This window comes from Mesocricetus auratus, unplaced genomic scaffold (genome assembly GCF_017639785.1).
Source record: "Mesocricetus auratus isolate SY011 unplaced genomic scaffold, BCM_Maur_2.0 Super-Scaffold_100007, whole genome shotgun sequence".
Taxonomy (NCBI): Eukaryota; Metazoa; Chordata; class Mammalia; order Rodentia; family Cricetidae; genus Mesocricetus; species Mesocricetus auratus.
In genome coordinates this window covers 65,490,684-65,510,342 of record NW_024429191.1, presented here as the reverse complement: position 1 = coordinate 65,510,342, position 19,659 = coordinate 65,490,684, and the positions used below count along the sequence as shown (strand labels likewise).

The 19,659-nt window shown below is 44.5% G+C and overlaps 2 protein-coding genes and 1 long non-coding RNA gene across 4 annotated transcripts in view; 1 reads left to right on the top strand and 2 right to left on the bottom strand.

Moving 5' to 3' along the window:
* Nucleotides 1-19,659, top strand: part of Ppm1e (protein phosphatase, Mg2+/Mn2+ dependent 1E) — a 129,859-nt gene that overhangs the window by 78,068 nt on the left and 32,132 nt on the right. The gene's annotated exons all lie outside the window — the stretch shown is intronic.
* The window catches only part of Trim37 (tripartite motif containing 37), a 140,778-nt gene continuing 123,243 nt past the window's right edge, over nt 2,125-19,659 (bottom strand). Inside the window, exon 25 of the mRNA XM_040749423.1 lies at nt 2,125-2,618. Coding sequence (XP_040605357.1) covers nt 2,612-2,618 — 7 coding nt within the window. The 3' untranslated portion in view covers nt 2,125-2,611. The remainder of the gene's footprint in view (nt 2,619-19,659) is intronic.
* On the bottom strand, nt 8,782-18,607 carry LOC121141455. Of its 2 annotated transcripts, none has more exons than XR_005878372.1 (2): nt 17,698-18,607; nt 8,782-9,061 (listed from the first exon to the last, which is right to left on the bottom strand). It is a non-coding gene; the product is annotated as an uncharacterized LOC121141455 (long non-coding RNA). The 2 variants fall into 2 exon arrangements; XR_005878373.1 differs by having other exon boundaries at nt 8,782-9,015.

Sequence of the window (19,659 nt, the reverse complement as noted above, 5' to 3'; positions counted from 1 at the left end):
AGTTCCAGGATGGAACTATATAGGAGGTTCCAGGTTAGCCAGAGCTACAAACTGAGAGCCTATCTTACAACAAACAAACAAACAAAACAGCAACCGCCGCCACCACCAGCCCTCATGGTCTCACGTCATCCCTGAGAGTCAGGGTCTAAGAGTGGCTACTAAGGTGTGTGGCTCTGGCTTGGAGCTCCTCCCAGGCTGCAGCCAGGCTGTGTGCCAGGACCAACTGTGGTTACTGCAGCGCTTTCTTGGCTTGGAGATTCTGCTTCCAAGATCACTCACAGTTGTTGCTAACCGGCAGCTCCAGTTTTCATGTAGACCCCTCCATTAGGCTGCTTGAAGCCTGCAACCTGGCAGCTTGCTTCCCTCACAACAAGTGACCCAAGAGAGAAGAGACAGCCGCCAGGACAGGACAAAAGTCAGTCTTGTCACCTCATCTCCATGTGACAGATGGTCACTTTTATCACTTATGTGTCAAAAGTACATCTGGAGCCAGGTACGGCGCAGGGAAGGGCATATAGGAGGGGATAAAGCTAAGAAGTGGAGATCACAGAAGCAGTCTTGGAAGCTGATGACCAAAGAGTAAATGTAATAACTGGTCATGCACTTGCATCCTGAAATGTTAGTAGCCAGGTTCTTGATCGACAGTCTAAAGTCCCCCTAGAAAACCACCCCTTCCCAAAACCACTGTGTTCTTTCATTAAAGAAAAAGGTGTTTGGATACACTTTGAGAGAGGACCCATTAGGATGACTCAGTGCAGAATGCCTGGGTTTGAGTCACATGACCTTTGGCAAGTGACTTGGTGCCCCCTGTGCTCCGGGGTCCACAGAACTCTCTTGAAGGCTAAAGAGTTATCAAAGGAACAAGGCTGCAGTTGTGACTAGGGCATTTTAAAGGCTGGGTAGCCACTGGTTGACCTTTCCCTTTTGCACTGAGGAAAAGAGCAAGCTGCACTGAGAACCAAAGCCAAGCATTCTGTGAAGAGCCGAGAGACGTCACCTTTCCTGCCATCTCTTGTATTTCTGCAGCATGCCACGGTGTTGTGTGGAGACGGCCTATTTTACTAGTGTGGGCTCCCTTTAAAGCTCGGACTGTCACAGAAGAGACCATGTTTTGCACATTTGCTGACTCCTGCATGCACTCATTCATCCAGCTAGTTCTTAAATCAGGGAATCGTTCCATTCTGACTTTATTTACCAGGCACTAGGGAGAAGCAGTGAGTGGAAACTTAAGGTCTCTCCTTCCACTGAGTTTGTACACTACAAGAGGAAGCCACAGCTTCCACACACCTTTAATCCCAGTGCTCGAGAGGCAGATGTCTCTGAGTTTGAGGACAACCAGGGCTACACAGAGAAACCTTGTCTGGGGGCAGGGAGGCGGCTGGAGAGGAACCCTAACCAAATAAGAAGACTGTATATTCTGATAGAATGTGACAGTGTGAGCATGCCCAGGGCAGTGCTGACAGTGGCAGAGCACAAAGGAGACCCCTAGTAGCATCTTCTGACCTCATGATGCTAAGCACAGGGGTAGGACATGAATTAGTAGGAAAACCTATACCACAGTAATCCCCCAAGGGAAACAGGATTATTATTTATCATTTCCTAGAGGCTAGACACAGTGATGATGACCCTAACCTATGTTCTCAGTTCCATGAATCAGGCCATGTGATCCTCTGTACCCTAAAACTAGCAAAGGTTTCAGGGCATGGATAACTTGTTCAAGGTCATACAGAGAACACTAGAATGCAGATTTTATTCAAGATTCAAAGTCAGGCTTTTGGCCATAATGTGGGAGCTGATAAAGATCTTCTAAAAAAAAAGCAGCTAATTCAGGAGAGGAAGAGGTAGGTGTGCATCAAGGCTCTGGGAGTTTCAAGGCTCTGGGAGTTTGGGGGTGAATGAAGTCTATGAAGGAGACACCTGTAAATCAGGCTGAGTGTAAAAATGGCAATCTGCAGCATAAAAACGACTCTTCCATACTGACTGCTCTGCAGTCTGCCCTCCTAGAGTGTATCATATCCCACTTACTGTGCAACTGGGCAAGGTCCCTCCGTCACGCCTCTTGACATGCAGAGATGCCAGTAAATGCCAAGCCTGAAATGTTACATGTGACACTGCAAATTAGAATGGTGTATTAATATTTTTAATGAGCTACCAACTACTTGAGTGTTATGTACTTCCCTTGTCCCTCACAGGGAAGGGACCATCGTATGGTGCATGTAGGTGTAGATTCCGTTGGAAAAGCTCAGGACACACCAGGCCCCTGTTCTGAGAGCCTGCAGCCAGAGGCTGGAGGTCACGGGGCTGGTGGTGACTCTTACCACCTTGACATCCCTGAGCTGTGCCTTGGGTTGTTGTTGTAATAAGACACTCTGCTCCTGAGAACAATTTGGGCTGCTTTTTAGCAATGTTGCTTGCTGTATAAACAGTGTGGCGGAGAGCACCGGTGTGACAGAGGAAGCAGTTGGCTGCTGACGTCAGCTCTCCAGGCTTGTGGTGCTCAGCTCTTGGTAAAGCAGAGGATGCTGCCAGATGCCGTGCAGCAGGCTTGAGAACTAGGTGATGCTGATGGCTGTTGGCCCCGAAGCCAGCTCGTTGGCGCCGACAGTACAACTTAAAATCTGAAATTAAAGACTAGAATATAGATCTGACACCATTATAATATGAATAACACATGATCCTACCAAATTTAACAAACTCAAAGAAAACAATGAATTAAAAAAAAACCCTATCATTCCTTGCAGTCATGTTATGGTGACACCACCCCACAGCTGTTACTTGGAGTTGTCCCCAGTGTACACATTGAAAACAGGCTTTGATTTCCCACTCTGCCCATTGTGTAAATTCCAGTGTACTTTGTGCTTTTGTTTGCTTATTTGAGACTATTTTTTTTAAGCTGAGAGAAAAGTGTGGGGATTATCACACACATAGGCCTCTGGGGGACAGTCAAGACCAGACTATAGATAGCAGTGTTAAGGTTCTCCTGGTTGGGCCCAAGTGTTGGCAATCATGTCAGTCACCTTTCACTGGTGTGGCAGTGTCTAAGGAAACAATTGTAGGGGGAAGGATTTATTTCAACTCAAAGGTTGAGCAGCTCTGGCCCTGGTCATTTGACTCTAGGCTTGTGCGTGGCGACACAGTTGCATAGCGGGCTACCAGTAGAGAGCACGAGGTGGCTTCCTTCATGGACAGAAGGCAGAATGAGAGAGACAGATGGGGTCAGAGAAAAGAAAGACCTTTGGAGTCGCTCCCTCAAATCAGGCTGCCTCCCGGTCTCCACTCCGTGGACTCAACAGTAGAGTGTCCTGTCGGTGAGCCTCGTGCCCTCCTGATCCATGCCCTCTGTAGTGCCACCAGCTGGTTACTAGGCCTCGAACACACACCTTTGGGAAGTTCTTTTCATATTTAAACCACCTCAGGAATCATGAAAAACTTCATCAGCGTTTATGAACAGGGTTTTGTATGTACATGGATTTTCTGTGCATTGCTGGGGCTCGTGGTAACAGTTCATATAGGCTCCTGAGTGATTTTTCTTGTTCTTTTCTTTCTTTATCCATCTTCATTTTCCTTCCCTACTCTTCCTTTTCCTTCTGAGATGAGGTCCTCCCATGGTGCCCAGGCTGGCTTTAAGTTCCTTCCAGCCTTCAAATTGATCCTCTTGCTTCAGGTGCCCAGTGTGTGGGATGCAGGCACGAGAAGCTGCCGCTCTGTGCTTAGACCATTTCAAATCAGCTTGTGCATTTTCCTGTTGTTGAAGTTTAAGTTTGTTTGGATTTTGATTAGGATTGCGTTGAACCTTCTAGGTCAAATTGGAAAGAGTAGCTGAATGTGTTGGCTCATGTCTGTAATCCCAGTCCTTGGGGCTGAGGCAGGAGGATTACCACAAATTCAAGGTCAGCCTAGGCTTGATGGAGTTCCACAACAGGCTGGACTACAGTTTTATAGGGCAAGAGTCTGTTTCAAGCAAGCAAACAAAAAACACAAAGAAAGTTGGGAAGAACAGTATTAAAATCCATGAACACAGAAGTCTGTCCACATGTTAAGTTCTTGTTTATTGGTACATGGTGACAATCTGTTATTAATTGTTAATTTTGATCATAAACTGGAAGTGAAAACTGACACAACTGCCTCAGTGTCCATCATCTGTTAGTTTTCTGTTCCCTGACTTCAGTTTTATTTCCCCTTATTTTTGTCTTCTCAGTCTCTGCCTTTTGTAATTGTAACCAAGCAAGTCCATTGTCTTTCCCATTTTGGCATATTCACTAAGCTTCTCTTTAGAACTCTGCTTTGGTAGTAAACCATGCCATGCATAGGTACACTGTCATGTGAGTACCACTGTCTCATTTACAGACCACAGACAGTGAATTCGGGGTAATCTTAAGGATCTGAGGAATGGTGAATGAGTCCTGGCTTCAACAAGGCTCCCACCTCTACTGCACATTCTACCAAGAAAGCCAGGCAGTGGCCTCTCTCTGGCCGTCAAATTCCTGCATGGCATTCACTCCCAACAAATATCTGTTGTTTGTATTGCCACCTTCAGAAACCACCTCAGAGTTACCAAGAAAATCTGGGGTTCACTTTCAGGGTTCCTAGCCTCTTTAATAAATAATTTGAAAACAGACTGGAAGGAAACTTGAGGACAGTTTTATTAGGGTCTGAAAGGAACAGGGTGAGCAAATGGTACAATTTCAACAGCTGCTAGGCGGGGGAGAAGTCACCCTTTTTGAGTTAGGGTACAAGAAAGCAGTAGTTGAAGTTGGCAAGAAGCCACGAGGGGGGAGGGGAAAGGGGGCAGACAAGTGGGAAAAAGCCCAGAGAGAAGGGGAATTCTGCTTAGCCCTTTGTCCAGGAGAAGCAAGAAAAAGGAGAAGCTTCATCTCTCTGAGTAACTTGGGGTGGGAGTCTCCACAAACAGACCCACTGAGGAAGGGGCTTTTGGGAAGGGTAAATCCATTACCACATTAGGGGGATAAGATAATTAGTCCTGTCCTGTTCTTAGCAAGCCTTCTGGTGAATCAGAGTTCCCCTGGTGGGTAGACTCCCTGCCAGGCCCAGCTGCATTAACAAGATCTTAAGGGAAGAGACAGTTGTTTGTCATGTTCTAATCTACAGAATAGGCCAGAGGCAGCTCATTCTTTTGGCCAGGTCAAAGGTGATGTGTACCTTTCTAGTGTTACCAGGGAAACAGGAGATCCAAAACCAACAGGGAAGGAGAGAGGTCCATCCTCCACAGCCTCTAAGGCATCTAAATTAGCTAGATCTATTGGATAACCTGCTTCAGCTTCTACACTAGCATTCATTCTCTCTCTCTCTCTCTCTCTCTCTCTCTCTCTCTCTCTCTCTCTCTCTCTCTCTCTCTGTGTGTGTGTGTGTGTGTGTGTGTGTGTGTGTATGTGTGTGTGAGCACGCACACACACGCTAAGCATCAGATCCAGGCTTGCATTACCACCTAGTTGTAAACCCAGTCTGAGTTTGCAATCATCTATGATGGAGATGCTTCTCACACCCTATGAACCAGCTTCTTAGCTGCGGATTCTCCCATCTCCCATCTCTTTTAGCCTTTATAGAATTGAAGACAGTTGGAGCCTTGCTCTGAAGCAGGGTTTGGCTAAAGGAATGCTGTGACTGGTTGGTTTCTACATTGACACTTTCCACACACCAGCAACAAGACTGCATTCTCAGGGCCCGTGAGCTCACTGGAGCAGCACTTGGCCCCCCCCTCCCCCCGCATCTGCAGCTCGGCTGACTGTTTGGCCCAGAGACCAAGCTCTGGCTCATCTCAGCATGCAACATACCTTCCTTACTAAGTTTATTCATTTCTAGCTTTTGATTTAAAATGAAAGATGTATGGTTCGCCCTCTCATTTGATGACTTAGAGGCCACTATTGGCCTAACCTTAATAATATTGTGTCTCCAAGAATAGTGAGGCCCAAGGAGAGGAGAAAAGCAGGGACGGCTAGTCTGGAGCAGTGAGAACACACACATTTTCCAGGTAAGTTCAGACTTACACAGGCCCGTTCATGGAAAGTCAAAACCATTGCAATAGCAACAGCACCAGAGATGACCCACGGCAGATCAGTATAAAAAATGAAGATGATAAAGCTTGAAATGTCACAAGAATTATCAAATGTGACAAAGAGACAGGAAGTGACTATGTGCTGTGGCCACATGGCATGGTTACTTCTGGCTTTAAAAAGCACAGTGTCTGCCCATGTAATAAAGCAAGTCTGAGTAACCCTCATTCCTGAGAGTGGGGAAGGCAGGCCCAGACGCCCTCACGTCATGGCACGACCGTTGTTCAGTACACTTGCTACACATGCATATTTAAGCATGCTGATGCAGATGTATATCAATAAGAACATAAATGTTATCAATATTATTTGTTAGAATAAATATTGTATGTGGTGCTTAGAATCCAACTCCAAGCCTCATGCATGGCAGGTAAACATTCTCCTAACTGCTACTTTTCCAGCTCGGAGCTGGAATTTTTATTGCTTTTTTTCTACAGGTAGGGTCACTCTGCCATTCTGACTGATTTTATTATTTTTTTCTTTATATTTGTTGTTATGTAGTTTCAAACTTATGTTTTTAGATGTAGGAGTTTTGTTTTGTAGGGGGTCAGGGGGTATTCTCCTGCTTGGTGCTCTCTGAGTTTCCTGGACTTATGATTTTATGTCTGGCATTAATTTGGAAAAATTCTCAGACATTGCGAGCTATTCAGGTTTCCTCATGGTGTCAAAGAAAGAATGTATTCCTTGATTAGATATGCTAACTAGATAGATTCATTCCAGGAATGCAAGGATGGTTTGAAATAGAAAACAATAAGCTGCTAATATAGTACACAAGGAGACTTAAAACAGAAATCACAGATCATCTCCATGGATGCTTCCAGGAAAACCCTGTGTCAAGTTCAGCATCCATCCATGGTAAAAGTCCCGAAGAAATTAGAAACAAGCAACATAGTGCTCCAGGGTAAGCCATGAACACAATGTGGCAACATGGTGCACAGGGAAACAGAAAGCCTTTTCCTGAAATCAGAACCCAGACAAGTGTTCATTCTCTCTGGGCTTCCTCACTGCGGCACCTGAAGGCGTAGCTGACGTCACGAAGAAAGAGAAAGAAATAAAAGGGATACAAATAGAAAAGGATGATGTCAAAGATCCTATGTGATCCCATAGACCCTGAAAGTCTCCCCTTACTGTAACTCTGAAACTGCTGGAGGAAAATATGGGAAGACCTTTTCGAGACATGGGTGTAGGCAAGGACTGTCTAAAAGGCATGCCAGTAGCTCAGGAACTACCTGTGTGGAAGAAGGGGACCAGGAGAAGTGGGGACAAGGACAGGTGAATATGATCAAAATACAGTTACATACATGTATGAAAATGGTAGGAAGACATTTTGTACCCTTGCCACAAAACTTTAGGATGGAAAATGACTCAAAGTTCATACAAGAAGGAAAACGGTTCCTTTGTGGGGGACTCGGTTATGGGGTGATGGGAAGAAGATAAGCACTGACAAGTAAGAAATGGACAAACGATACCATCAGCTAAGGGCTTTTGTTGTTTTTCATTTTTAAAGTCAGTGAATGAGACAGTTCTGCTGTAACGTTTAGTAGAGACTTGAAGGAAGTGTGGGTGTGAACTGAAGAACTTCTCTCCGGGCTAAGGAAAGGAGGGGAGCGTGTGGGGTCGGCAGGGCCGAGGGGAGCAGGGATCGCTGCACTGGCTTCGTGGATTGGGAAGGAGCAGAGTGGACGAGGCTGTGAATTCAGATGGAACCCTTTACTCTCGCCCATTACCCCGCAAACAGTTCCCAAAACAGCCAATTTCTCAAGTGTTTTTTTAAAGAGGACTAAGATTTTGCTTTTGAAAATTACTAATTTTTCAAGTTAGCATACAGGCAGGTTTCCAACATATGGGGTATTTTCCAACATATGTGCCTCCGTGCTCTGTACAGCACAGCCTGCCACCTCACTGGCCTCTCCGGTCCCTGTCTCCCCTCCAGCACAAGGTCCTGGCTTTCTGTTTGTTTGCATAGGGATCGAGCCCAGGACCTAAACAAAAATTCTCTCATTAAGCTAAACCCTAGTCAACTCCAAAGTACTTCTCACCTTAGTGTTAACATCGTACATTGTCACAGAACATGTAACAAAGCTGAGAAAGTTGCATTGCTTAATTATTATGAACTGAATTTCAGACTTAGTTTGTGTTTCATCAACTTCCCACTAGTACTTCGACATTGCTAGTGACGAACACTTAAAAATAGACATAGGCAAGGACTTTCTGAAAAATACTCTAGTGGCTAAGGACTACTTGTGGGGAGAAGGGGGCCAGGAGAAGGGGGGCAAGGGAGGCCCAATCTGGGGTGCCCCATTGCACTTAGTCCCGACAGGTACTCAGTTCTTCCTTCCTTTTGTGAGGTTTACCATTGTAAACCCTGACTAGATGTCCCATGGGATGCCTTCCTATTTGTTTGCCAAAAGACTAGGCTGCATCTGTGCGCTTAGAAAAAAACTTGGATGTGAGGTGGCTTTCTCCAGGAGAAAGATAGGGCTAAGTCCACTTCAGCATGGAGTTTGGTCCAGCTTATTTCCAAAGAAAAGAACTTTGAGAAGCCTAGAAACAGTTCCTTAACCAAGAGATCAAGGATAACGGTAACAATGCTAAATCGTGATGAGTTGAACCTGTAAACAAGTTCTAGACAAGCATGGGGCAGGAAGGTGACAGCTCTCTTCATCCATCACCAAGGCTTGTGGCTAACATGGCAACAATAGACAAAAATTAATAAGAGAAAAGCATCATGAATTTATTTAATCAAAGTTTCATGCGACGCAGGAGGCTTCTGAAATAAAGACCCAGGAGAAGCTGTTTTTGTGCTTTGGTTGGATGAGTAACGGACAGCCATGTGGAGATGATATCACAAAATGGCCTTATCTAAGGGTCAGCGAGGCCTGTCAGCTCTGGCTCCGTGGCGCTCTGCAGCTGCCTCCTCTGGTGTGGTATAGGACTCTGGGATGGTCTTCGAGAAAGAAGGGGAAATGGACCCTTGTGAGTTATGGTTCGATCTGAGGAGAGAAATCAGTTTCTGTGACACACTTTGGGGGAAGAGCTGTTCTGGCAGTTGTGACTCAGCTGCAGAGGTGGTGGGAGGAGCAGAGGGAAGGAGAGCAGGGAAAGGAGGCACAGGGACCAAGCTGCAAGGTCTGCAGTCTCTCCCAGCTCAGAGCACTTGCTCCAAGGCACTGCACTCGGGGTGTCATATCCTGAACCAAACCAAAACCTTTACCCACTTGAGGATTTCCCACAGGCCGGTCACTAAAGAGTACACACGGCAAGTCGTGTTGGTGGCGCATGCCATCACCCCAGCACTTGGGAGGCAGAGGCAAGCATCTGAGTTTGAGACCAGCCTGGTCTACAAAGTCCCAGGAAAGCCACAGTTATATGGAGAAACCGTGTCTTAAAACAAAACAAAAAGAGGATATACATATTTGTGACAAAATTAATTCTGTATTTTCCATGATTATTTACTGCTTACCACCAAAGGCTACAGTTGTTTTGTGGTATCACATGGGAAAGGGAGACAGAGGAAAAGCAGGGGGCGGAGCAACTGGGCCTTTTGTTTGCTTGCTTTTTTAAAAAATGTGTTTAATTTTATTTTGTGTGCATTGGTGTGAAGTAACAGTTGTGAGCTACCATGTGGGTGCTGGGAATTGTACCTGGGTCCTCTGGAAGAGCAGCTCTTAACCACTGAGCCAACCCTCTAGCTTGTAACTAGCTTTTCAAAACCAGACTGTGTCTGCTTTTGTATAATCCACAAGTTTATCAAGCAGTGTCAGTGATCTTCATTGAATCATGATGCTCAACAGTCCATTTGTAAACACCTTGAGTTCACATATTTATCACTCACAGCTCATGAGTGTATCAAGTACTATTATGACTAGATAATTTTGTTACAAATATGAAGAATTTTGAACTTTAAATTTTCATGTATGCTCAAAAATTTTAAATCGTTACCTGTTAAAATGCATTGTAGCGGGCCGGGCGGTGGTGGCGCACGTCTTTAATCCCAGCACTTGGGAGGCAGAGGCAGGCAGATCTCTGTGAGTTCGAGGCCGGGCTGGACCGATAGCCTCCAAAACAATACAGAGAAACCCTGTCTCATAAAAAAAAAAAAAACAACAAAAAAATGCATTGTAGCTTTTCTACTTTATGATGTAAAACACAAGGCTGGAGAGATGGTTCAGTGGTTAAAAGTGCACTCTTCTTCCAGAGGACATGAGTTCATTCCCAATACATAGGTTGGCTCACAGCGCCCTCTTCTGGCCTCGTAGGACACCTGCACACATGTGCACACACACACACACACACACACACACAATTAAAAATAATAAAATCTTTAAAAAGAATTGATGGCATAGTAAAAGAACCCTACTAAAGATCATAAACACTAAATAAGTCAGAAAATATTGGTCAAATAAACAAATGGGAAAGAAACTGCCCAGCATCCAGAATAGTCTTTCTGGATAGAACAGGCCTTTCTTCTACTTGACACATATTCCAGCAATCTTAAATGACCTCTAGTTGATAAAAGAATATTCCCTTAGGAATGCTACTGGTTAAATACTTCAGATTTTGAAGGAACTATTTTTAAATGAGCCTTAAATATACAAGAAAAAAAAAACCCCACCAACCTCCAATGCAGTTGGCAGCTTGAGAAAAGCTTAATTACACTCCTCCTCTGTAACCATCCCGAGAAAGCAATCCAGTAACCACCAGGGTACTTATTACCTGCTGTGAGCACAGCCAAGTGGAGTCCCCACTGCTAAGTTCAGAAAATAAACAAGAAGGAAAGAGAAGAGAGAAAGGCACATGGACGGGGAATAGTGAACATACGGAAGCAGGGGCCAGGTGGGAACCTCAGCCTGGCTCCTGATGCTGACAAGATGAGAAACTATTGTAAAAAATTCTGGGAAAATGCCGAGGACAAAGCTTCTGTTCGCCAAGGTTGAAATAAAATTGAAACTAAGGGTCGAGTAATTCACTGCAATTTTCTGTAAATGCCTCTCTGCATGGGACCAGAGAAAAAAATTGCATTTTGACTTTGAAAAGACTGACAGGGTCAGTAAATGAAAATTTGAATTAAAAAAAAAAACTATGACCAGTAAACCTTTTTTTTTTTTTTAATTGAGAAGCAGAATAGGACAAAGGATGTCGGTCTCACAAGAACTAGTTGACAGCAGACACTAGAGCAGCCTCACATTGTGTCATTTTCTGGCCACTGCTTCGTCTGTCTCCACTGGCTCTGGCTCTGGCTCTGGCTCTGTGCCGCATGACTTAGTGCAGAGGCACCATGCTGTGTGAGGATGACACAGGGAGCTGCCTCCTGTTTCCACATGGGCTCTAGAAAGTTATGTCCTTCACAGACATGCTGAATGGTAACCCTAACCACAGCACGCATCTGGGCACGGAAGAGCATTCTAGAATTCTTTATGAAGACAAGCATAAAATGAACTGCAAACAGCAGCAGCATCCGTGATCCCGAGAGACAGAAGGGCTGGCCCATGAGAAGGTGCTTCCCAGTCCCGATGACTACAGACAGCCTGAAAGTCACCCGGAAGGATCCTGGTAACTCGCCACAAGTGATACCACATACCGGTCGTCATACAGAATTTCACTTTCAAACCCTGTGAGGTAGATATATAATAGATAAAACAAAATTAAATAAAACCTGGCGTGGCAGTGCACGCCTACTGTCTAGCACTAGGGAGGCCGAGGCAGAGGGTCAGGTGTCGGTCTTAGAAACACAGGAAGTTCACAGCCACCCTGAGATAATGAGACACTGTCTCCCCCTCAACATACACAAAAGAACTAGATAAAGAAAAAGCCACCGACCTCATCTATTTACAGGCAGGAGTTGTCTGCGTAGTATCCTAATGTCTGATTGGTTCTGTTATAATTTCTTTAGTAACAGACAACGTATCCTCAAAGGATTGTGAAGGATAATGTCATAACTTGGTATTTACTCAAGGATTAAGGAATTAGAGCAACAGAAAATTCTACCTCTCTTGACTTTCAGATTCTTTTATTGAAGATGTATTGTGCTGAGAATTGCCTTTATATGCTCTTTGATAAGCCCCTGACAGCCTGTAAGGACCAGATAACATATTACCTAGTAGGAAATCATCTTACAAATTAAAGTATCGAACATTAATTAAATAATATGATAATAACACTGAAATTATTTTACAAATTGTTTACTGGCCTGTAAAGGGCTGGAGGTGTAGCTCGGTGGTAGAATGCTTTCCTAATATGTATGGGACCCAGGCTTTGATCTCTAGCATGAGGCAAATTTTCATGTTTTAATCTGCTTAAATGGAGTACCTCTGAGGATGCATGTTGAGTACAGGCACAGCTAAAAATAGGATGATAGGATGCGTGTTCCCCTTTTACAGTAAGAAGATTGTTAATTAGCCCAGGTTGCATTTCTAGTAAAATGCCAGGATTTAGAACACAGGTTTTCAGTCAGATAACCCCAAGATTCCATTTCACATGGTGGCTCCAAGGTTTATTTTTATTTGCACTTGCTCTAAACCATGTAAGGTTTATTTTTAATTGTGTATGTGTTTGTGGGGTATGAGCACATGAGAGCAGAAGAGGGTATCCGACTCCCTTGAGGTGAAATACAGGCAGTTGAGAGTCATCTAGTGTGGATGCTGGGGACCAAACTCAGGTTCTTAACCGTTGTGCCATCTTTCCAACCCTAAAGCAATTTTGTTTGAATACCAGGTTTCTCTGTGTATCCCTGGCTGTCCTGGAACTTGCTCTGAGGACCAGACTGGCCTTGATCTATCTGCCTCTGCCTCCCAAGTGCCATCAGAACAGCTTAAAAGTAGTACATACTTTTAAAATAGATGTTTCCAAAAAAAAAATCCACCATCCCTAAATACAGTATTTACAGATATGCAGACTTGGCTATGATCTTTCCTTAATTGTCTAAAACTAAATCTAGATGAAACACAGGACAGGCTGCTCATATGGGCTCCATCTATGAGCTCTTACATGTACCTAGGTATCTGTTGCATCTTGAGAGAGAGGGATAGTCTCCACAGCCAGCCTCCAGAGGGCCAATCTCCACAGCTGGTTCAGAGCTCCATGAGAAGGCTTCGTTTTAAGTTTGAAAGGAAAGCAATGCCCACACACTTGCAGCTCTCAGCAGGAAGCAGGAGGGACAGCTAGAGTGTGAGGAAGGGAAGAGAAGCCAGTGTGGCACCAAAAACGTGTAGACAGCCTGGAGCAGAGCTGGAACCCACAGACACTAGGAGGCAATGCAGGGAGACAGTCGCTGAACTCGAAAAGCCAGAGCCCTGTGCTTAAATAAACAAACAAAAAGGGACCATGACATGACTTGCCTAATTTCAAACTTACATTTAATTAGGTTTGGGGTTTGAAATAAGCAGGTGCAAAGGTAGGAAGGTGCTGTGCCATCCCTAAATCTCTGAAATGTTGGCAGGGAGGTGGTGTGTTATCCAAGTACACAATTAACACTGGCCTTGGCTTCCTTTTTGTCTGACTTTTTGCAGTACTGGGGACAGAAGCTTTGTAGGTGCTGGGCAACAGTTCTACCATTGAGTCATCCCCCATATTTCATTCACACTATTTTAAACCATTTCCCTTCTTGTACTGGCAAAGCCAGTTGAGGCTCAGGGGTCACCTGATCTTACTTAGGAGGAGCCTCTGATTTTTTAAAGCTATATTTTATTATATATAGTAGTGTTTTGTTTGAGTGTATGTCTGATACCAGGGAGGCCAGAAGATGTCATATCCCCTGGAACTGGACTTGTGCTTGGCAATGAATCAGGTCCCCTGAAGAGCCCACCCACAGTGATCTTAATCATGGAGTCATCTCTCCAGCCCCACTGATTTACATTTTTAAAAGACTATTAGCACTTTAATACAAGTATATATTATACATAGAGCAACCCTCCTACCCACCCACCCCCACACACACTTTGGTTTTTGTGAGACTGGGTTTCTTTGTTTTGCTCTGGCTGTCTTGGAACTCACTCTGTGGACCAGGCTGGCCTGGAACTAAGAGATCTGCCTGACTCTGCCTCCAGAATACTTGGATTAAAGGCGTGCGCTCCCATGGCCACTTCCAGTCCTTCTCAGGAGTCTCTTCTGTTCCCCTGAGTAGTTTTCGCCCTTTCATGTCATGTGTACATAGGTGACTTTATATACCTAGATGTCTAGAAACCACAAATGAAAGGCAGCATGGTATTTCTTTCTGAGATGTTTAATATATGATCTCCAACTGCATCTAGTTTCGACATGACTTCATACTCCTACATGGATGAAAGGAAGGAATGGTGTACCTGGGTTGGTTCGTACTTTCGTATTGTGCAGAATGCAGCAAACACGTGTACAAGGGTCTAACGAGCAGTCTGTGAGCACGGTTTTTTCCGGCACTCTCTCCCCCAATGGGAATTCCATGCTAATGTTAGTTAAGTGGTCCGCATTAGTTTAAAAGTTTGCTAATTGATTCACTGGGTGTCTCTGGGGAATGGAAGGAGAGACGGGTCCTGTTGTTAGTCCTTTTCCATCCCTTGGTAAACATTTAAAGGCCGGCTTGTTATTTGACTAGTAACTGCATGCATATGTACATAGTTATGTTAGAACAAAGTAGCACAGTCCAGGTCTGGGGAAATGTGTCTGTGCCTAAGGTGCTTGTGTACAAGTGTGAGGAAGCAGCGGAGATCCCCAGCACCCTTATTGACGCTGGGTGGACATGGCAGCCTGCCTGTAATTCCAGCATTGAACCACAGAGACCAGCTGCTTCTGCCAACTCTGGGTTTGGTTGACAGACATGGGCCTGAGTGACTGAGGTAACTCCCTGCACCAAACCTCCGGATTCCACATGCAAGCACATCCACACACGTGCCCCTCGTATGTACACATGCACACACCATATGCATGCACACAGTGGGAAAAAGCACAGACAGACAAGGCAATACTTGGGAGACCACAGTTGATCATGTGCTGCCTGATTTAGTTTTTGCATGTGATATTCATCCTTAGTGAACTCTGTCCAGTTCCTATCAACTGGAGAGACATTTGAGGCTTTTTGGAAAAGCAGGTTTTTAAAAAGTACTATTTAGAAATACTGTTTAGATTAGAACATCTACAACTTCAAATTTAATACACTAAAAATCTCATTGTTCTAACTGAATTGACTGTGTAAGTAAATGAAATGAGCTCAATATATAAAAGTAAATGTGTGCTTAAAACAAGTGATAACATTTTTTAGTTTTTACATCTCGTGTGTTAGCATGTGCGCGCGCACACACACATGCACAGACATACACAAACACACACACATACACACACACCACAGTGCACGCATGGAGGTCGGATGGTACCTAAGGAGCCTGTTCTTTCACCATATGTGCTCTGGGCTTAAACTCTAGCACCTGGCTTGTGACAGAGCCTTTACCAGATGAGCTGGCACACCAGCCCCAAACTTGGTTTTTAAAAAGATGTTAACTAATGTCAATTTCAGAGACTTTGTGTTCTTTTTAACTTAGTTTAGCTTTTAAACATCATTGGGATTTGCCAGAAAACAGGGATTTTGTAATATGTGACTTTGCTTTCAAGTAAAGCCCATCTGTATGGTGTAGAGATGCCACTGGTGCGCAACTTAGCTGTGGACCCGCAGGAGCCTTTCTGGGGCATGTGGGGTCTCTTATGGTGACGTGTGTATTGTACTTCCTTCAGTGTCCCCGGTTTCTTAAATAGACACACCAGGTGCCTCTGTTACTCTAAGTGTCACCTCAAATACAGTGTTGGTTAACACTGTGTAATGTTGTCTATCTTTGGAAGTCTCTCACATATCTCATTTATCACAGTTATACTTTGAAGAATAATTTTATAGTTTGAGGAACCGCTGTAAGGCCCGAAGCATGGAAGACAAGCACATAGCAGACATGCCTGCCAAGGTGCAGTGCCATCCCATAGGGATGGATGAGGTACAGGGGGCATTAGTCAGGGCTCTCTAAGGAACAGCACTGACACAATGAATACATACGTTAAAGTGGGCTCGCGGGATGCCCTCTGGGTAGTCAACAATGGCTGTCCCACGCCAGAGTGGCTGAAAATCCCGTAGTTGTTCGGTCTACAAGGCTGGATGTCTCAGCTGCCCCAGTTTGGTGCTGAAGGCCTAAAGGGTGCCTGGCCTTCTGTGTTAGAATATAAAGAAGGTGACTATAATACATGTGAAGCAGTGACACAGCAACAGGGTAGGTGGACTTGTCATGGAGAGTGAGGATTAAAAAGGCAGCAAGCATAGCTTCCTTTTTCCATGTCCTGTACCGGGCTGCTCCACATGTGTGGTCCAGATGAAGTGTCATCTTCCTGTTTCAAATCCGATCAAGAAAATTCCTCACAGGAGGCACAGAAGCTTAGGTTTTAGTTGATTCCAGATGCAGTTAAGCTGACAACCAAGATTTGCCATCACAAGTCTACCCTTTGTCACTCTGACACAAGATAGTCATGTGGAGAGAGAGACAACCTCAACTGAAAAAATGCCTCCTTCAGATTGGCCCATAGGCAAGTCTGGGAGGATGCATCTTGACTGATTGATGTAGATGGTCCAGCCCACTGTGAGTAGGTGGCCAGGTGGTCCTGAATCATATAAAAGAGGAAGCTGGGCAAGTCAGGAAGCAGCATTCCTCCATGGTCTCTGCTTCAGTTCCTGCTCTGACACCCCTCAGTGATGCAGGTCGAAGGGTTGTAAGATGAAATAAACCCTTTCTTCCCCAAGTTGGTTTTGGTCAGTATTTTTACCAAACCAATAGAAAACAAACTAAGACATACAGTAGTAGACCATTGAGCAAGATGACTCAGTGGGTAAAGGTGTTTGTCGTTCAAGCCTGACAACCTGAGTGTGCACCCCAGCATCCACACGGTATAGTCCAGAGTCTGCCGAGCCGTCCTCACACCACCACATGCGTGCTGTGACATGCATGCACCCATATACATCATACATGTATACGCCACACAATAACACACACACTAAAAAAAGACATGTTCCATGTGTGTTGCATGCATGTGAATGGGCAAGTGCACACTCACAGAGGCCAGAGTAGGAAGCTGGGGGTGTCCCACAGCCATGCCTGTCCTTTTCCTGGGTGTTCTGCACGTGAATCAGACCCTCACATGTATAGAGCAAGCACCCATCCATACCCTCTGAGCCATCTTCCCAGGCCCCAAAGACATGTTCTTTCAGGACTTTTTTCTAAGGTGGACAGTTCACATTTTTGTAATGATTGCCAACTAGAACTATTATTAAATTAGTGATGGCCAGGACCCTAAAGAAATTAGTCTGCAAATAAAAGAGCAAAGGCTGTAAAGGTAGCTGCACCTTCTAATATGAAGACATCCTGTTGCTGTTTAGTCAGGACTCTGTAACAAAGCTTCATAGCTTATTAAACAGCAGATCAGGGTGTCAGTGTCATCCTCAGGCTTCTCTCTCTCCCTGTCTTCACAGGGACTTCACTCTATGTATCTGCATTCAGATTTCCTCCCCGACTCTCTTCCAGGGTGTCTGTGTAGCCCATGATGGGTTCACAAGTGCAATTCTGTATCATGGACCTACAGGCATATGCCATCTCACCCCCTTTCACAAACCCGCTGGATTGAGACCCACCTTTATGACTGTTTTACTACAGTGACATACTGGAAGCAGTTCCTTTCTGAGAGGTTTACGCTCATGGTGCTGGAGGCCAAAAGACATGGCACCTCTATTGGTTCAGTTTCTGGTAAGGTTGTCATGGTGAGTGGTGCATCACAATGGCAGAGTCGTGTTGGGGTGAGTGGCAGCATCTTCAGGTAGGAAACAGCTGGAGGTTCCACCTTCTCTTTCAAGAACCTGTCCTAGTGACCTGAGGAGCTTTTAAAGGCTCAACACACTGCTGCCTGGCAACTGAATTCCCTACACACCAGTCTACGGGGGAGACAAATGCCATTCAAACCGTAGCAATAACTTCATTTGACTTTTTTGCTGTGCTGCTTCTTGAGATAGGGGTTCTCAGTGTAGCCCTGGCTGTCCTAGAACTCACTATTTAGACTGGGCTGACCATCATGCCTGGCTTTAATGCCATCATCTATGGGAAGGTCTTTGGTGCCCAGTAGTGGTGGTGTAGGCCTTTAATCCCAGCACTTGGCAAGAGAATCTCTCTGAGTTCAAGGCCAGCCTGGTCTACATGGCAATTTGCAGACCAGCTGGCACTACATAGTAAGACCCTGTCTCAAACAAAAACAAATAATGTCTTTGGGGCTGAAGAGACGTCTTTGTAGTTCAGTACTTCCTGCTCCTTAGGACAAAGCTCAGTTCCCAGCGCACCCATTTGGGAATCTTAAAACTTCCATCATTCTAGCTTCAAAGGCTCTAACATCCTCTTCTGGCTTCCTCAGATTACCTGCATATGCATGGCATGCACACATGCATGGCATGCACACACGCACACATGCACGCATGCACACACGACACACACACTGCAGCACGCAGACACATAAATAAAACAATTAAGAGTCTTTTTAAAAAGGGTAGTATCCTTGTACTTACATGCTGGTGGAACCAGTTTCAGTGTCTATATACTTTCATTTCCACCCTCCCTGGAGACTTCTTTTCCTGCATCCAGAAATTCTGAGAATGAATCCCCTAGTTGTTAGTGTAATATAAAAATGTCGCATGTTTCTTGTCTAGGCTGTATTTCCCATATGGCCACCCCATGTCAGTTTGTTCTGGTACTTTCTATTCTATTTTTCATCCTTTTAGAATCCATCTGTGATCTAAAGGTATTTTTTGCTTTAAGCTACTGATTATTAAGGTGTTTATTATCAAGGTAACTTATAAATATCAGATATCAATGGGTATCTTTTTTTTTTTTTTTTTTGGTTTTTACAAGACAGGGTTTCTCTGTATTGTTTTGGAGGCTATCAGTCCAGCCCAGCCTCGTACTCACAGAGATCTGCCTGCCTCTGCCTCCGGAGTGCTGGGATTAAAGGCATGCGCCACCACCGCCTGGCTTCAATGGGTATCTTTCTACCTACTTATGGATACCAAATTTACATGACTATGTCCTGTACATACAGGGATAAAGTCTGCCTGGAAAACAAAAACAACAGTAAGGCTAAACACAACACACCTACTCTAACCCATTAGCTCCTCTTCTACGTATTTACCCAAGAGAAATGAAAACACATCTACAAAATGACTCACCAATGTTTACAGCAGTTTTCTACCTCTCAGTGAAAACTTGGACACAGCTCATATGTCCATCATGAGAATAAACAAGCTTATGTAGTAATAGGAAAACCTATTCTGTAGTGAAAAGGAGTGTGTTATTAATATGCATAATATGAATAAGTCTCCAGAACATTTTGCTGAGTGGAAAAAAGAATACATGTATTTATAAAAGTTCAGAGAGACTAATCTATGGTGGAAAGAATGAGAACAGGGCAAGACTGGGTAAGAAGTGACCTGAGAGGAGCCTGGTGGGCCTATATTCCAGTAGGGATTTGAGGTACACGGGCACATGCACTTATTAATAATCCATGAATAGACAATTTGTGCATTCTATAATATATAGATTCTGGTAAAACCTGT